The 19486-nt window shown below is 44.6% G+C and overlaps 1 protein-coding gene across 2 annotated transcripts in view; it reads right to left on the minus strand.

Moving 5' to 3' along the window:
- LOC130203277 (V-type proton ATPase 116 kDa subunit a 1-like) overlaps window positions 1-17933 on the minus strand; it is a 38302-nt gene extending 20369 nt beyond the window's left edge. For both annotated transcript variants that reach the window (XM_056429296.1, XM_056429295.1), the window contains exons 1-14: window positions 17856-17933; window positions 14036-14199; window positions 13819-13897; window positions 12256-12353; window positions 11566-11694; window positions 11402-11484; window positions 10363-10489; window positions 10146-10228; window positions 7986-8079; window positions 6501-6713; window positions 3847-3997; window positions 3277-3416; window positions 3024-3187; window positions 2370-2460 (exon numbers count right to left, since the gene is read on the minus strand). In XM_056429296.1, coding sequence (XP_056285271.1) covers window positions 2370-2460; window positions 3024-3187; window positions 3277-3416; window positions 3847-3997; window positions 6501-6713; window positions 7986-8079; window positions 10146-10228; window positions 10363-10489; window positions 11402-11484; window positions 11566-11694; window positions 12256-12353; window positions 13819-13897; window positions 14036-14152 — 1569 coding nt within the window. In that variant the 5' untranslated portion in view covers window positions 14153-14199; window positions 17856-17933. The remainder of the gene's footprint in view (window positions 1-2369; window positions 2461-3023; window positions 3188-3276; window positions 3417-3846; window positions 3998-6500; window positions 6714-7985; window positions 8080-10145; window positions 10229-10362; window positions 10490-11401; window positions 11485-11565; window positions 11695-12255; window positions 12354-13818; window positions 13898-14035; window positions 14200-17855) is intronic.
- Window positions 17934-19486: the final 1553 nt, after the last annotated feature.

The raw sequence follows: 19486 nt of genomic DNA on the forward strand, positions 1-19486 counted from the left end.
ATCCACTCAACCATTCATATATACATCCAACCATACATCCAACCATCCATCCAACCAACCATCCGTCCAACCAACCATACAGCCATTCATCCATCCATCCAACCAACCATCCATCTAACTATCCATCCAACCATCCAGCCAACTATCCATCCAACCAACCATCCATCCAACCAACTATCCATCCATCCAACCATCAATCCATCTATCCATCCAACCAAACATCCAACCAACCATCCATCCAAACATCCATCCATCTAACCAACCAACCATCCATCCAACTATCCATCCAACCAACCATTCATCCATCCAACCATGAATCCATCCATCAATCCAACCAAACATCCAACCATCCATCCAACCATCCATCCAGCTAACCAACCATCCATCCATCCAACCATTCATCCATCCATCTAACCATCCATCCAACCATCTGTCCAACCAACCATTCATCCATCCATCCAACCATCCATCCAAACATCCATCCATCTAACCAACTGTCCATTCATCCACTCAACCATTCCTATATACATCCAACCATCCATCCAACTATTCATCCATCCAACTATCCATCTAACCATCCATCCAACCAACCATCCAAACAACCATCTGTCCAACCAACCATACAGCCATTCATCCATCCATCCAACCAACCATCCATCCAAACATCCATCTAACCAACTGTCCATTCATATTTACATCCAACCATCCATCCAACTATTCATCCATCCAACCATCCATCTAACCATCTAACCAACCATCCAACCAACCAACCATCCGTCCAACCAACCAACCATACAGCCATTCATCCAACCATCCATCCAACTATTCATCCATCTTACCATCCATCCCTCCTACCATTCAACCAACCAACCGTCCATCCAACCAACCATACACCTATCTATCCATCCAACCATCCATTCAACCAACCATCCATTCAAGCATCCATCCATCCAACCATCCATCCAACCAACTCTCCATCCAACCAACCATCCAACCAACTATCTACTAACGTCGTCCATCCAACCAACCATAAACCTATCCAGCCAACCATCCATTCATCCATCCAACCAACCAACCAACCAACCATCCAACCACCCATCCAAGCATCCATCCATCCAAGCATCCAACCATCAAACCAACTACCTACTAACGTCGTCCATCCAACCAACCATACACCTATCCATCCAACCATCCATTCATCCAACCAACCAACCAACCATCCATTCAAGCATCCATCCAACCAACCATTCATCCATCCAACCATCCATCCAAACATCCATCCATCTAACCAACTGTCCATTCATCCACTCAACCATTCATATATACATCCAACCATCCATCCAACTATTCATCCATCCAACCATCCATCTAACCATCCATCCAACCATCCATCCAACCAACCATCCAGCCAACCATCCAACCAATCATGCATCCAAACATCCATCCATCTAACCAAATCCAACCATCCATCCAACTATTCATCCATCTATCTATCCATCCAACCATCCATTCAACCAACCATCCATTTAACCATCCATCCAACCAACCATCCATCCAAGCATCCATCCATCCAACCAACTATCCATCCAACCAACTATCTACTAACGTCGTCCATCCAACCAACCATACACCTATCCATCTATCTATCCATCCAACCATCCATTCACCCAACCATCCATCCAACCATCCATCCAACCAACCATCCATCCATCCAACCAACTATCCATCCAACCAACTATCTATCCAATCAACCATCCATCTAACCATCCATCCAACCAACCATCCGTCCAACCAACCATCCAGCCAACCATCCAACCAACCATCCATCTAACCAACCGTCCACTCATCCACTCAACCATTCATATATACATCCAACCATCCATCCAACTATTCATCCATCCAACCATCCTTCTAACCATCCATCCCTCCTACCATTCAACCAACCAACCAACCATCCAACCAACCATACACCTATCCATCTATCTATCCATTCAACCAACCACCCATTTAACCATCCATCCAACCATCCAACCAACCAACCATCCATCCAACCAACTATCTACTAACGTCGTCCATTCAACCAACCATACACCTATCCATCTATCTATCCATCCAACCATCCATTCACCCAACCATCCAACCAACCATCCATCCAACCAACTATCCATCCAACTATCTATCCACTCAACCATCCATCTAACCATCCATCCAACCATTCATCCATCCAACCAACTATCCATCCATCCATCCAACTAACCATCCAACCAACCATCCGTCCAACCAACCATCCAACCAACCAATTCTATCCATCTTTCCATCTATCTATCTATCTATCCATCTATCTTTTCTAGGGAGTGTACATATTTTACCGGGTCAATTCCGAGTGGATACGGCCCGTTGAATACACCAGGAACCGCCGGGTCCAACTGCAGAACTTTATTGGAATTGAGTGTCTCAAACCTAGGACAGATCCACAGGAAATGAATCCATGTTTTAAAAAGGAAGCAGATTGTAAACAACCACCAGCAATACAGTTTAGACACATCGAGTATCGTAGTGCGATGACGCAGTTTGTCGCCAGCGTGGCCTTCAGGGTCTTTTCCACGCAGTGGAACAATTTTAAATACAACACAGTGCATTATTTGAATAACAGTTCATCCATGAACCCAGTTCTCCGTTGGCTAGCATGCCACCCGCACTGTGACAGCACCTGGCTCTGATCGCCAATATATGGCTCCTAATTACCCAAAGTCGAGCATTTTGTTTATGCTAAGCTAGGCTAACTCCAGCCCTGTTCCTAACGCACAGACATGTCCTCAGATGTGATTAATTTTCTCAGAAAGACACCAAACATACGCATTTCCCAAAATGTTGAACTATTCCTTTCATATCTCATTTTGACAAATTGCATTGGCACATATTTACAAAAACGTATGCGTGGTGCTGAACTTCATCTATCATATATGTAGTAAACCTAAAAAATCCTGAGTGACATTCAAAGACGTGGGTCATCTCAGACTCACGTCCAGTTGGCTCCTTTGGGGCCAAACATGGACCTGACGCTCCACCCAGAGCCGAACATGTTGAGCGACTTGGAGAAGCAGTCGTTGTAAATGATTCCAGTGTATATGGAGAAGATCCCCATCAGCAGGATGATGTAGCGCCCAGCAAACACCATGTTGAACATCTACGGACACACACAGCAGCTCATAGATACGCGTCTGTCTCCTCGCGAGCCTCTTAGTACACTCAGGGCTTGTTGACGTCTCGGTGTACCTCGTTGTCGCTCTTCTGAGCCGCGAGGCGACTCTCCCGGATCACCAGGTAGAGGGCGACGCAGGTCATCAGCGCGCCGTGACCCATGTCGCCAAACATCACCGCGAACAGGAAGGGGAAGGTGATGATGGTGTACGGAGCTGGAGCAGAACACATCACATCAGAGGAATCACACAAAAAGACTGACATGTGCTCCACAAAGAAGGATACCCGGGCTGCGTGTGGAGGCTTCAGGTTTTTGTCTGCAGGAAGGTCATCAGTGTTTGAAGGTGAGAAAAGATGAGGCGCAAGAGCTGTTTTCATCTATAACGTCGTCCCAACTTTAAAGCTTATTTATTTTAGCCCTCAAAGCTAACCAACAATATTCTTGTGACCGATAAGGTCTTCCATTATTTGAATCTCGCATTTGCACACCTGCAGATCATGCTCATTGTTGACATCCTATAAAAACAATACGAAATGTTATTTCTTTTGCGTGTCAAGTCCTTTACGCACGAAACATCTTTACGAACTCTAGTTTGTTTCTGTGCTGATATTTTCAAATAGAACACCGAGATATTACGACCGGACCTGGATTGATCTCCCGGTAGTTGCCGATGCCGTAGGCGTCCACGATGTTCTGGAAGCCCGACGTGAACTTGTTGGTCTTATTGAAGGTCGGGGGAGTTTGCTTCGTCTGCATCCTGTTGAGAATGGACGGCACCGTGGAGCCGCTCCTCTCCTGTCCAATAACACACAACCGCAGGACGTCTGTTATTATGATTCAAGTCCAACTCAAATGTATGTAGACATGTTTGGTGTTTGGCTTTGCTGTACTTTACAACTCTCTGCAATGATACCGCCCACTATTGTTCTCCAATGGAGACGCATTTGTACCGACTGGTAATGATGCTCCTGTACTTTGATTGGTTGAACATAATACAGTTTAGTGCAGGAACTATTATTATTATGTTAACAAAAGGTGCTCCTAAAACCCAGAAATGAATTTTTCTGTGTTTAACACAAACTGAGCAGGTTTTGTTCGGTGCTATCCTCTCGTGCATTTGGAAGCTTTTACGTGTCTAAATAAAGGTGACTGCTAAGAAGTGTCTAAAGAAAACGACCAACACTAGAACACAAGTTTATCTTCGTGGTGACTGGGGTGTAGTTTGAAAATAAAATGACAGATTATGTTGCTGAACGAGGCTTCCTAGCGTCCACTTTGTGAGTTTAATACAGACTTAATGTGCGTTTCTCGTGCAAGTAGATCCCATAAGCAAAGCCAACGTACGGAGGCGAGTGGTTGCGATGGATGCGAATTCGCCTCTTTCGCATCAAGTTGAAATATTTAAACTTTGCGCCCGACGCCGAGTGGCGAAAGCCAATCAGCGATGAGCTGCTCCTCCGTTGGTGAATCTAACTGCTGCTCTAGTGGAGCTGGAAGAGACATTCAGACTAGAGGTGAAAGACACTGAGCTGTGTGAACCTACGGGTGATATCATGTATAAATACTAGTGCTGTGAAAAATAACGCGTTAACTCAGTTAATCCAATTACAGGTTTAACTAGTTTTTTTTTTTTTTACGCATTTAACGCATGCGCAGAATGAGCTTCCAATCCGTCTGTTGTTGGTCGTCGGGACGAAAAAAAAGTCACTTGCAAAATGAGCTTCCAATACACCACTTCAATCTGAACTCTGTCCGCTCTCATGCAGACGGTCTGTTCATCGGTAATGATCCTTCCGCAGGTTCACCTACGGAAACCTTGTTACGACTTTTACTTCCTGTAGATCAGGGTCTCAACACGCCGATCGCGACCTGCCAGTCGATCGCGCGTAGTGTTGGTAGATCGCATGACATTAAAGAGATTGGCCCGCCCCTGACATGTTCTCTAGAGCACGCCTTTGTTCTTTTATTAAACTAAACGCCTGTTGTTGATCGTATCTCCACAGCAGCATGTCATCTCTGTCTCTACGCTGCGTTAACACTTATCGATCTCCGTCTGGCTCGCCACAGAGCTCCGTGCGCGCATCGGGACCGAGCAAAAAAAGTCACTTATCAATCTGTCCACCTTTAGATTGTATCATGGTGGAGTTAATGGTTGACAAACAAGAGAAAATGCTCTGTTTAACCCTCCTGTTACCTTTACATTTACTAACATATTTTACCCTCGGGTCAATTTGACCCCAGCAATTAAAACCTCCAGAAAATTATTAGAATTAATATTGCTTCCCAAGTTTAAGTGTGAGGTACTTTATGTTTGTTTGTTGACTACCTAAATAGCCCTTTAAATAAATAAAAAGTTGATATTTCTTCTATGTTTGACACAGTGAAAACAGCCTGGGGTCAAATTGACCCCAAAGAACACCGACATTAAACATTGAATGGGGTCAAATTGACCCGAAAAGTAACAGGAGGGTTAAACATTCTGTTTAGGATGAAGATGTATTAATGTTCCATATGGAAGAAAACTGCTAAATAACTGCTGAGTTGCAGCACCATTGTATAGAAGAATGTATAAATGTATATATCCGTCTTTTGTCATAAATCTCTATGTTCTCACAAAATATACCGAGAATATCGGTAATATGTGATTAATCATGATTAATCCACAAAAACCTGTGATTAATCCGATTAAAAATTTTAATCGTTTCACAGCCCTAATAAATACATATATGATATTAATGTTATGAACCCAAACACGAGGGCGTTACATGTTCAGACGTTTGTGGGATGTCCTCAACACGCATGAAGCAGAACTAGTGGTTAGTTCTTCATGGTGGATGAAGGAGATGATAACTGTTTCCACGGAGAAAAGCCACAGAGATAAGCCCCGCCCCCTCTAAGGCGCGAATGAAGCGAAAAGCCACAAATAGCCAAGCTGGTAAACTCGTAACGCTTTTGGTGTGAACGCGGCTTCAGAGGTCCTCTCTACAGGACTCAGACTGAAGTCACTCTCCCTGCGTGTGTTGCTATGTCAGGTCCTCTGTGCTCTGTTGACACAGCGTGTGCACGTCAGCGCCGAAACAATATTTACTTCATCACAGAATAAGAAAAGCCAATACTAGTGTAAGAGTCTCATAATATAGCTCTGTCTAGCAGCATTTAGCCCACTGTAGCTGTGAAGCAGAGCTACAGAGAGCTTTCAGTGGAGGGAAACACACGGGTAACGGTTTCCCATCACATCACTGCAGCACAACACAAACAAGGACACACAGTACACAACCAGAGCGAGGAGCACACTCACCGTCCCTCTGCGCAGAGCAAACTGGATGGAGTCCAGGTCCGAGACGGGGCACCACACCTCAGCGATCAGACACTTCTGCGTGACGTCGATGTTGCACAGGTTGAGCGTGTGGTAGATGGCCTTCATCTTCCTCACCTTGATGAACCACACACGCATGGTCTTGGAGGCGGCCTGCAGCACTCGCTGACGGTGGTCCTCGGTTTGGTTCAGCACCTGCAGCAGTGGCAGCGTGGGGACATTTGTTTCAGACTGCAGATCCTGGTCCAGGCAACACGGGATATTTGTTCTGGAAAGTATTTTATTTGAATATATATATTTTTTTTATTGAACTGAAATGTGTTTCTCTACTTTCCATCTGTGTATTGTCATGTTTTTGTCATATGAACAATTAGGAATGTGTGAAGTGAACATGTTGACGAATGGTAGAGTTCTGCCTGATGGATCATGGAGGTCTGGATCGTGGTCCATGCCTACTACCAACTATTCATAATTTCTGTCACTCATTGAATGTGTTGTAACTCTGTAATGATTCCTTCTGGTCACATGACATCTATTGTTCATCTGGTCACATGACATCTATTGTTCTGTCCATCCTGGAGAGGGATCCTCCTCTGTTGCTCTCCTGAAGGGTTCTTCACTTTTTACCCTGTGAAAGGGTTTTTTCTATTTCTTGGGAGTTTTTCCTGATCCGATGTGAGGTCAAAGGTCAGGGATGTCTATGTGTACAGATTGTAAAGCCCTCTGAGGCAAATGTGTATTTTGTGATAATGGGCTATACAAAATAAACTGAATTGAATTGAGTTTAGGGCTGCGACAATGAATAAATAAAATCAATAAAAATCAATTATTAAGAGTTGGCAACGAATTCCATCTTTTAAAATCCGATTAATCGATTAATCGAAAAAATAACCAACAGATTAATGGATTATTAAAATAATCGGCAGTAGAGTCTGATTGATTTGACTCGGGTCCTGTTTCTAGACAGGAATCAGCTCTTCTGAGTAAACCTAAAAGGCTCTTGAGTAGTGGCTTGTAGAGCTTTGTGATTGGCCGGCAGGTGGAGACCCGAGCAGCCCTCTCAAGTAGAACGAGGACTTTTCTTTCCAGGCTGAATAAGGGCAAACTTTATAGAACCACAACACTACGAGACAGGACGAAGGTCCCTCACAGAGAAGAACTAATGCGCAAGAAAACAGCCGTCGACACGGCGAGGGCTTCTGTGGCTTCATCGGAAGATACATTTTCAAAAGGAAAGCTGAACATCCTGTTGTGTGACGTTTCTGCCCGATTCCTAATTGTTCAGCGAGCAGCGGTAGAACAAAGAGTTCAAAGACCCATTTAAAATAATTATTAACTACAAATAGAACTGCTCTGCGGACTAAACCAGAAGCAGAAGCTTCACCATCTCTATAACTCTCACGGTCACTTTTTTTCACATTTTAAACCTTTTGGCAGATTTCTGTGTGTGAGGTGAGGGAAGCGTACCATCTGGAGGTCGTCGATACGACTGTTGACTCCGGCCAGCATCTCCTTCCTCTCCAGGGGGGTCTCTGGACACGGGTACAGGGAGGCGCGGAACCTGGGAGACATCACCCACAAACGGCGTCAACCACATTGTCGTCTTCAGCGTATGAGCGTGTTTCCTGAGGTCACCGTGAACACCAAAGTAGAGTCAACGTGGACGCCTGTGCCACATTTGAGGAAATTCCCTCAAAGCGTTCCCGAGATTTTGCGTTACCGAAAATAGGAGGGACGTAAGGTCAGAGTGACCTTGACCTCAGACCACCAGACAGATGGAGGACGGACAACCCCAAAAACATATAATGCTTCCGTCCACAAAAAAGGTCAAAACCAAAGCAGCAAGTAATGAAATGTCCAAGACAATGCAGAGCAGCGGCCACAATGTTCTAGTCAGTGCGTTTACATGCATTCGAATAACTGGCTTAGTCGGACTGAAATCGAATTATCCGTTTCATGTAAACACCTTTGTGCGACTATGTGCGGTCCGACTACGATCCGATTAACACCCCTGGATAACTCGATCCGATCCGGTTGATAATTCGACTATCGCGGCATGTAACGGTGAATTGGATTAGGAACTGGACTTTGCGTCTTTGCGCATGCTTGAGATCCCGCCGCCCTCCTCCCCCCTCCCTCCCATGTCGTGACCCGGAAGTCGAAAGAGACGATAAGTTGTCACTGCCAGGAGCCTGGCCGGCAGAAAACAAACAAACAGTACCGCTGCTAACCATGTTGGTGCCCTAAGCATAACTCCTTCATGATGCCCCCCTGAGATAGGAAAGTGACCCACGGCGATCGTTGTCGACAGGGGGGGGGGTGCTAGTGAGAGTGTGCTCATCTGTGTGCGCGGATGTGTCGGCGCATCACGGCAGAGCGATGCGACCCGAGAAGTGTTAACGGGGGGGGAGGGGGGGGAGGGTGCTGAGCGATTCAATATATTTCTTGTTCTGCCTGTTTTGTGATATACATGCCTAAAAGGCGCCTAATATTTCTAGACTGAAATAATATCGGCATTATAATTATTATAACTATGAGGATTTTTTTAGTTGACTATTTTGTGGAGCCCCCTCAGGACTTGGTGCCCTACGCGCAGCGCGTAGTGCGCGTTATGGGAGCGGCGCTGCAAACAACGCCTGGAGCACACAAGAGCCACCACACATCTCTGGACCGAAGAGCAGACAGAATTTATGCTTAATGTATTGAAGGAGTTGAACATACTAAAGTTCATGGTTCTTTCTCGAAATGTTGATGTTGTTGGTTGTTGTTGGTGGTGGTGAAGAGGTCAAGCGGAAATGGCTGTATCACCACGAGTTGTAATGAAAACAGCGCCACCTATCGTATCGGATATGACATGCTTTCGGCCAATGATTCGAATTACTCACTGCCATGTATATTGGGATAATAGCAGATGACCCAAAAGATAGCATAGTCCGACTAAAGCAAGATTCGAATTATACCATCATGTAAACGCACTGAGTGTCTACGATGACTCCTTGTTCCCTTGTTTCCTAGTCTGGGTAAATGGTGGCCGGATACAGTCCCGCCCATTCCCAAAAACGGCAGAGCTCTAAAAGTGAAATGTGTGATGATGTCATCGGGCATGAAGAGACGATGCATTGGGAGAGATGTCCTGCACGTTCTGTCGTCTACTCTTTGACTCCTCTGGTTTGTGGCCTTGAGGAGAGGAGCTCATGTTCACTATTGTTGACTAAACATTCCTCGGGTTTGGAAGTAACACACTGTATTGGTTCCCCTTTAATGTTAACATATGACATCTATTGTTCTGTCCATCCTGGAGAGGGATCCTCCTCTCTTGCTCTCCTGAAGGGTTCTTCACTTTTTTCCCCTGAAAGGGTTTTTTCTATTTCTTGTGAGTCGTTCCTGATCCGATGTGAGGTCAAAGGTCAGGGATGTCAATGTGTACAGATTGTAAAGCCCTCTGAAGGGAGTTTGTAACTTGTGATATTGGGCTATACAAAATAAACTGAATTGAATTGAATTGAATTAACTTGCATTGCCATGTCCAGGATTATATCACGTAATTTCAGATTAAATTTAACGGTGACCACACAAGGCCAAACCACCTAGATGAGATGAGAAGAGAAGTTCCTCTGTAACACCCACCCCTCACAGATCTTCTTCACCCTGTTCTTCAGCTGGTCACCTTGGAAGAAGATGATGAACACAGACTTGTGGACTTGGTCTCCCTGTGGAAAGAAAAGGCGCTTTAAGAAAACGTACAGAACCCACAGCAGGGTGTCTGTTTCTAATATAAGTAAACAATATAAATGATGGCACTGTGTGGGCTTCTTTCTCGTCTGTGTGTGTTATCTGTGCGGACCGTGGCGGGGTCCTCCAGAGGGTCCTCGATCTCTGCCTTCCTCAGGAAGACGTTCCCGCGACACACTCTCCACAGCATCCTCTCGAAGGTCGGGATCCGCTCCCTGCCGATCACTCCGGCCACGAAGCTGCACAGACCAAAGCAGACGAGCTCAGAAAGAGGAGAGGTGCAGCCAAAGGTTGCTAATGCTAATTTAGTAGCTACAGGTCCTTTACCCAGCAGCCATTGCAAGGTGAACACAGGTGTAGTCAGTAGTTATTGTACTGCACAGTTACGGTGACCGTCTTCTTACACTCGTATTTTAAGTGTAATTTATGAACCAGAAAAGAGATAGAACGCACAATAAACAAGTTAAATTAAAACGCTTCTATGGATATCCGGCTAATACCCTTATCGTGAATTATTTTGTCCCCAATAATTGTGCAGTGAAAATGTGACATACTGACAGCCCTCTGGCAATATGACTGATTTTTCCAAATTAATCCCTGTAACAGTTTAGCTCCACGCCTTCCTTTTTATAATAGTTGTTTTCATCCTGTCACACCATCTCGTCAATCCAACTCCCCTCACCTGCCTCTGATCACTCCCTCGTTAGCCCCTCATTTCCTTCACCTGGTCCTCACGCCCTTCTCACCTGCAGCCCATCCCCTCATTAGTCCCTCATTTAGCTCCCTCACTTCCACTTGTCCTCTGCCAGATTGTCTTGTGTTTTCGTGCCAAGTTCTCCAGCGTTATTAGAGTATATTCCTGACCTGCCTGTTCTGACCTTGCCTGCCTGCCCTGACCTCTGATTCTCTGCCCCGCCCCTTTTTGGACTTGTTTGCTTCTTCGACTGATCTCCCGGTTTTGACCCAGCCTGTTTCCAACCAAAGACAGTATTCTTTGTTACTCCTGTCTGAGTCTTGCTTTTGGGTCCACTCTAATAGCGCCGTGACAAATCCCTAAATAATTAGTCCAAAAAACAACAACTTTGACACCAAAATATGTATTCAAGAGCAACGTGTCTCGTGCAGATCGTATAGTGATCATGTGCGTTCACCCCAGTCTGAGCGGGGTCCCACGGCCCCCCTCACTGCCCTCCATCAGGGACGAAGACTCCTCCAGCAGGTTGGGATCCTCCATCTACAAAGACATTATGAGAGAGATATCTAGTTTCCATCAGCTATTGTGTGTGCACGTCTGAGAGGGAGGAACAAGCAAAACCTCATCAAAGAACTGCTGTGTGTGACGGAGGATGTGCTTGAGCTCAGTCAGCTCCAGGAAATTCTTCTTTAGGGCCTCCTGGTTGGTGTTGATTTCTTTCAGCTCATTCTCCAGCTTCTCAAAGGTGGCCTGCGGGTCACAAACAACAGCATCAACACACAATACACACACTCTCGTTCATCGTCACAGACGTGTAGACACAAGTGTGTCCATTCGATGCTCATGTTCTTGTATTCTTAACCACGATGTACAGAAATACTTGTGTTTCTACTGTGTGTCCAGTATGTGTGTAAATACTCAGCCAATAGAGCTGATTCTGATGGGGAGCACACAATTCATCAGAATCCAGCTTGTATTAAAGGGTGGATGGGTTGGAGGGGTCACACAGGATCCAGATAGTCATCTTAGTTTAGTTTGCCAGTTAGAAGAAGTGTAATTATTTAAAATAAACATACTCATTTGAACCCAAAACACATTTTCCTGAACCTAACCAACATATTGTTCTGCTTAAGCCAAAAAACTGAGTAAACCTACGTCAGAAGTATACTACTATAAGGCCGTCCCTTAGGCCAAAGCTGTTTACAGTTCAAAGGGTATTGACCAATCACAACTTAGGTGTTAATGGAATATGACAAGTGAATCAGGTAATCTCTCAACAACAATGATTAGATGATGAGTGATGGTGATTACCTCGAGGTCGATCATGTCCCTGGGGAAAGGCACCTCTGGATTCTCTCCCGTGTCAATAGTTGGGATGATCGCTTTCTTGATCTCCTTCTCCACAAACCCTGTTCAGCAGAGAGGAGAGGCAACGTCAACGTCAACATCACAGTCGATCACTTTAACCTGCTGACAATACACTTTAATTACTATCTTATATATATATATTTTGTCTTCCTCTGTATATTTATTAATATTTTCATTGTATTTTGTGTTTTATTTTTATCTTTTATTAAACCTCTAATGTGTACCCGCTGCTGTGATCCTGACATTTCCCCATTGTGGGACTAATAAAGGAATATCTAATCTTATTTGATCTAATCTTATTTTATCTAATTTGATCTAATCTAATCTAATTTTCTATGTCCTCCTCCACATGTCCATCATGTGAACCAGTCCGAGGTATTACATTTTATTTTTGTTAGTTTTTTAAGGATTACATATTTATTATATCTTTACTGTTGGTTACTTATCTATTATACTTTGTTGGAGCTATTTATTTATTTATTGACGAGTAGTATTGTTTAATCATTCAGCTTGTTTGTTTATTGAGGTTTAGATGTTTTGAAAAATTAGAATAGCTTTTGTTGTATTAGTTTTTAGTTTAGTTTAATTCATTGTTGTTGTTTAGATATATTTTGTCTTTTGATTGTTAATTTGTTCACTAATGGGGAACACTGGTTATATGTATGTAGGAGTAGACAGGTACAGGACTAGCATGCACCTGGGTTATGTGTAGGAGTAGACAGGTACAGGACCAGCATGCACCTGGGTTATGTATAGGAGTAGACGGGTACAGGACCAGCATGCACCTGGGTTATGTGTAGGAGTAGACAGGTACAGGACCAGCATGCACCTGGGTTATGTATAGGAGTAGACAGGTACAGGACCAGCATGCACCTGGGTTATGTATAGGAGTAGACAGGTACAGGACCAGCATGCACCTGGGTTATGTGTAGGAGTAGACAGGTACAGGACCAGCATGCACCTGGGTTATGAGTAGGAGTAGACAGGTACAGGACCAGCATGCACCTGGGTTATGTATAGGAGTAGACAGGTACAGGACCAGCATACACCTGGGTTATATGTAGGAGTAGACAGGTAAAGGACCAGCATGCACCTGGGTTATGTATAGGAGTAGACAGGTACAGGACCAGCATACACCTGGGTTATATGTAGGAGTAGACAGGTAAAGGACCAGCATGCACCTGGGTTATGTATAGGAGTAGACAGGTACAGGACCAGCATGCACCTGGGTTATGTGTAGGAGTAGACAGGTACAGGACCAGCATGCACCTGGGTTATGAGTAGGAGTAGACAGGTAAAGGACCAGCATGCACCTGGGTTATGTATAGGAGTAGATAGGTACAGGACCAGCATGCACCTGGGTTATATGTAGGAGCAGACAGGTAAAGGACCAGCATGCACCTGGGTTATGTATAGGAGTAGACAGGTACAGGACCAGCATGCACCTGGGTTATATGTAGGTACGCTGTGCCTGCGGCCTGAGGCTAAAACCCCCTCGTGACTCACTCAGTTTCCGGTCCATCTCTTCACATCTTCGCACTTCATTCACAAACTTGCGCTGGAACACGTTCACGTCTGGATTCAGCTGCGGGCGGGAAAAAAAAGTAAATAAGAGAATTATGGAAATACAGCCACAACTCCAACACCACAAGTCTTCCGGGGCCTCTCGTGTTCCCCTGCTTTCATTGGATTCTGTCTGCTCTCCCCACATGAGTATACTCACGTCTCTGAACTGGACCATGCCCAGCTCTCCCAGCTCACTGACGCAGCAGTAGGCCGCCTCCGACTGGAGGAAGAGCTGCGCCAGGGTCATCTCCTCGCTGCGGAACAGTTCCCCCATGACGAGAGGCAAAGCTTCACCTCGACTAGAAGGAAGAAACACTGCACCTGTGGGGCAGCGAGAGACACACAACTAGGACATCAACCTTTTGGTTCCATGTTATTCAATACATGCTAGAACAACGTACTGTGCTGCAGGCACGTGCACAGACATGTTGGGGTTCAGGTGCTCAACCCCCCAAAAAAGGGCACCCATCGCCAAAATGATTAATCTATTGATCACTGTCACTTGAAGTTAGCAAGTAATTGGTTGCTACGCAACACCTGAAACACATTGTTTCGTGAGACATGAGAGCTCAACAAAATGACATGTTTTCTATTAACAATTACAATTTATTTTCATTTACAAAATGATAGGAGCGAAAAAATCCATTAATAAACTTGCAAGGAGGGGGGGGGCTGCGTGAGGAGGAGAAGGAGGGATTGGCTCGTGAGCCCCCGCCGCACTTATTAATGAAGAAAAATTAATTAATGAAGAAAAAATGTGTCTCCAGCAGAAGGGCCACTTTTCTCATCCAGGGCAAAAGGGGAGGAGCTTGAGCACCACTAGGGGTCTATCTGTGCACATGCCTGCTGTGCTGTTACAACTACACTACAGTACCGTGCAGAATGACATCCTGTACAGAGTACCACACTGTCGTTGTGTTTGGGTATCAAGTGACGGACGAATGACAGCAACTTCACTAAATCACAACTCCTTTCTCGCACTTGGCTCTTCATTTCCATTAGAGTAGTCTGTACTGACCAGAACTTCTACTACGTCGGTCTGTTGTTGTTGTTTTTGCCCCTCAGAAACAAGCCACACACTCGCTTGTTCCAGCTCATCAAATATTTGGCTTGATCGGAAAAAATAGTTGTCTTGATCAATCAATAATAAAAAGCCCTCTCAATAGCAAGGCCTCAGAAAGGAGAGGCTCCAGCATGGGGGGGGGGACTACAGGGTAGTTCAGAGGAAAGGTAGGTACATCGAGTAAATATGTCATCAGTAAACATATTATTGGTGTCAGGGTCTGGAGTTTATGAGTCATGTGACCTGTTTTATTTTGAAGTTCCCGTCTCTCGTGTCCTCTGTTTCCCGTCACTTCCTGTCCCTGTGATGGTCTGCTCTGTCCATGATTGGTTCCACCTGTGTCCAATCACCTGCAACGTGTATTTAAACCCTGTTTTTCCTCAAATCGTGTTGTTGTTTTGTACTAAATTAATAAGATTGAAGTTAAAGTTTGGGTCCTGTCTCTCTCGCTCGCTCTCTCTCTGGCTACAACAGTTGTGACAGAACAATCTTCTTAAGTCATATAAAATAACAGGTCAACAATGCATGACCTAAACAGCACGAACCAACGATGAGACAAACGGGGTTTAAGTTCACAGCGAAGGCACAGGTGACTGCACACAGGACTGCACACAGGACTGCACAGGACTGCACACAGGACTGCACACAGGACTACAGGATAAAGGACTACATCTGCGCCTTCCTCCCTTCCTCCATGGACCCGCTGCAGTTTGCTTATCGCCCAAACAGATCCACGGATGATGCTGTCTCCCAGGTACTGCACACCACACTCTCTCATCTGGACAGCCAGAGGGGGGGCTATGTCAGACTGCTGTTCATTGATTATAGTTCAGCTTTCAACACCATAGTCCCCTCCAGACTGGCCGGCAAGCTGATTGAGCTGGGACTGAACACCCCCCTGTGTGCTTGGATCCTGGACTTCCTGACCGCCCACAGGCCACAGGTGGTCAGGGTGGGCAGACACACCTCCAAACCCTCACCCTGAACACAGGATCCCCAGGTTCGTCCTCAGCCCCTACTGTACTCCCTGTACACACATGACTGTGTGGCCAGGTTCAGCTCCACACCATCATCAAGTTTCGGATGACACAGTGGTGGTGGGCCTGATCTCCGACAACGACGAGAAGGCCTACCTGGAGGAAGTTGCTGATCTGTCATCTGGTGCCAGGACAACAGCCTCATCATGAATGTCACCAAAACTAAGGCTGAGGAGGGACAACAACAGAGACGGCTCACCACTGGGGATTAACGGGACTACTGTGGAGGAGGGTGAGTGGGAGTCCTGACATGGTCATCAGGATCTGACATGGTCAACAGACACTCTGGTGAGAAAGGCAAGGCAGCGCCTCTACCACCTCAGGCAGCTGAGGAAATTTAAAGTTTCCCAGAGGATCCTTCAGTCCTTCCTCTCTACTGTAGAGCGTCGAAGCATCACAGCCTGGTTTGGAAACTGGCTCCGCCAGGACAGGAAGGCTCTGCAGAGAGTAGTGCACTGTCTATTGGACTCCCCACCCTGCAGGACTTGTACATCAGGAGGTGCAGAACCAGAGCCGGCAGGATCATGAAGGATCCTCACCACCCCAACAACAGACTGTTTCAGCTGCTGCAGGCAGGCAGGCCTCGTAGTCACGCTGCAAGAACAGAGAGACTGAGACGGGTTTCTTTCCTCAGGCCATCAGGATTGTGAACCCGACCTCCCAGGACCCCCACACCCCACAACATGCCTCACACACACACACACACACACACACACACCTGTAAATATTGTGTTGTTTTTTATTTGTAAATAGTGTGTACTTGTTGCCCTTGCACATTCCTGCTGAGCATTGCCACTTTCATTTCACTGCACACCCTGTGTGTGTATGTGACAAATAAAACATCTTGAATCTTGAATCTTGAATCTTGAACCAATCAGGGACAGGAAATGACAAGGACTTCAAAATAAAACAGGAAACAAGACACTAAAACTTTAGATGCTGACAATTGGAATATTTTACAATAAGTGTTGCAGACATTCAACGTGGAAAATCTCGGGTCAGATAATATAAATTAGAAATATTTAACATTTCATAATCCATAAAAAAATATATATATGTATTACATATACAAACCAATATATATGCTAGTAATCAGACAGCAGCCAGATTTGAATGTACAAACATGACTCATGAGCTTCTGTGCAGCATACAAGATGACGCTAAAGCTAAATGAATGAAAGGCGCTGATTGGTCGAGGATGGATGGGCCTGCATCACGACAGCTCGCGCACCACCAGCGGCCTGTAGCCTGAATACAGGGCTTCTAAACAACAAGCGGACAGACAGCCTCGTTATATTAAACATGTCTGCTTCTTTGTTTGAGTTGTCTTGTCTTTAAAGCGAGATAACGCGCGCGAGAATTCATATAGCCGCTGACGTCACAGCATCCTCTGCGGCTCTGCCCTTCACTGCTCAAGGGCGCCATGACGGGTGCGCGCGAGCATCTGCCACCTCCTCTCACACACGGCAAAAGACCCTATTCATGATTTATAACGACACGCTATTATTATATTTATGCCCTTTTCTGCCCCCCCCCCCCCATGCATTAGCTAGTAATGGGCCCGTCCGAATCCAGGCCCATCACTAGAATAAGGTGCAGGTGGACTCGTTTCCAGGCTTCGGAGCACCTTTAGGTGACGACTCGGTTCATGTGGCAAACACACATTTAATTACACATTATTTACACACATGTAGAGACCTGACGTCACGGGAAGAAGCAGCTGTCAGTGACACATTACCGACGTCGAAATATATCAGCCCATACGTCTGAATATTATGATTCGTATAAATATGGTGGATAATAATCTCTTCCTGACTCTAAGTGTGAGACACGGAGCGGCTTCGTGTTGCACGAAGACATCCTGCTCGTTGACTCACCTGTGTAGGATGCAGCTGCTCAGCTCTATGCGGCCTGAATCTCTGCTGGATGCTGAAGTCCTGCGCGGTGCATCAAAGGGAGATGCGCTATTCCGGAAATGAGCCCCCGACGATTTCAAAATAATGGCTTGGTGTATTTACGCGTACTTTAAAACGACAACGAAAGTAAATGTATTTCAAATGAATCAGATTCGTTTGCTAAATAAAGACGGAATAATGATTGTCGTTTGATAACGAAAATCACAACCAGAAGTTTATTTAATTTAATTTTTTTATCCGTGAATTTGATTTGTGTGATCCAGGATTAAAGATGTCCGCAGCAGCAATGACATGGTGACTTAACTGGACCATTCAATCCACACTGCACATATGTATACATAAAAAGGGTTAATTTAATTTAATTATTAAAAGGAGTTTGCACACACAGCAGTTATTAGTAGTCTTTCCGAAATTTCCTCAATTTAAAAGTGTTTTTATTTTCTCTGAACCACAGAGGGTGTCATATAACGTAAAGACTGTAAAGCCCTTTTTAGGATATTTTTTCGTTCTGATTTGTGATAGACTCTCCATCACCACATATAGAGGCCCCCCCAAATAAGAAATATAAATAAAGACAACAAGTGACATCTATATATTTTATACATTATTTAATCCACGTTCGACATGCTCATGTGGATCATGTGTCGTGATAGAAAGCTCCTGAACAGATATCACATTGTATTCCTGACACTTAATCTTGATTTTATGTTTGACTGTTAAATTGTGATAAAGCCCTGTCAGGCTTCTGGGAGCTGGGAGTCTTTTGTAACTCCCCCCTGATGGCAGCGAGATGAAGAAGTCTGAAGGATTAACAAAGCACTGGACACAAGGTTGTAATATTATGAAGAAAGATTTTACAAATCAGGGAAGTTATCATCTTTCATCACAACATCCAGCAGAAACATCAGCATCAGGATGATAACAGTATGTCAATGTAATTTAAATAGTGATTTTCTATAGTTTACCAAACACTCAATGCCATTTTCCAACACATTTACCCGTTCACACACAAACACACACACACACCAGTGTTTCTCAAACTTTCTCTGTCACGCCCCTTTGTAGGAAGAAAGATGTTCACGCTCCACCACCAACACAATTGTAACAAAATGGCCCATGCTGATTGTTAATTGAATTAAAAATGTTGCTTCTCTATCTGTGCTTTTACAAATAATAGAAGAAAAAAAAATGGAATCACTTTCAAATAAACCAGATTGCTCCATCAGACAAAAAAATGCAAATAAAATTATATCTGTGCAAAAAAAGAACTAATATTTGGCTTATTGTATCTGCAATTAACCTGTTTTGCACTGAATATATTTTCAAGATAAGTGAAAAAACTACATACATTTAAATATTTGGCAATAAAAAGTTTCACTGAGTTTTACACTAAATATTTTTTTTAAACAACAATAATCTGCAAACTGTGCAAAACTAAATGATTTCCGATGAGTGTAACGTTGAATCATCATTCGTGGCTGCAATGATCCGGTTCAGGCATTTGGCCTCACGTTCATTATTGACTTAGTTCTATGTCCGTGTACTTTATACTTTTGTAAATATGTGAATTTGAAATAAATAAAATTAAATCT

The sequence above is a fragment of the Pseudoliparis swirei genome, chromosome 13, assembly GCF_029220125.1.
Source record: "Pseudoliparis swirei isolate HS2019 ecotype Mariana Trench chromosome 13, NWPU_hadal_v1, whole genome shotgun sequence".
Lineage (NCBI taxonomy): Eukaryota > Metazoa > Chordata > Actinopteri > Perciformes > Liparidae > Pseudoliparis > Pseudoliparis swirei.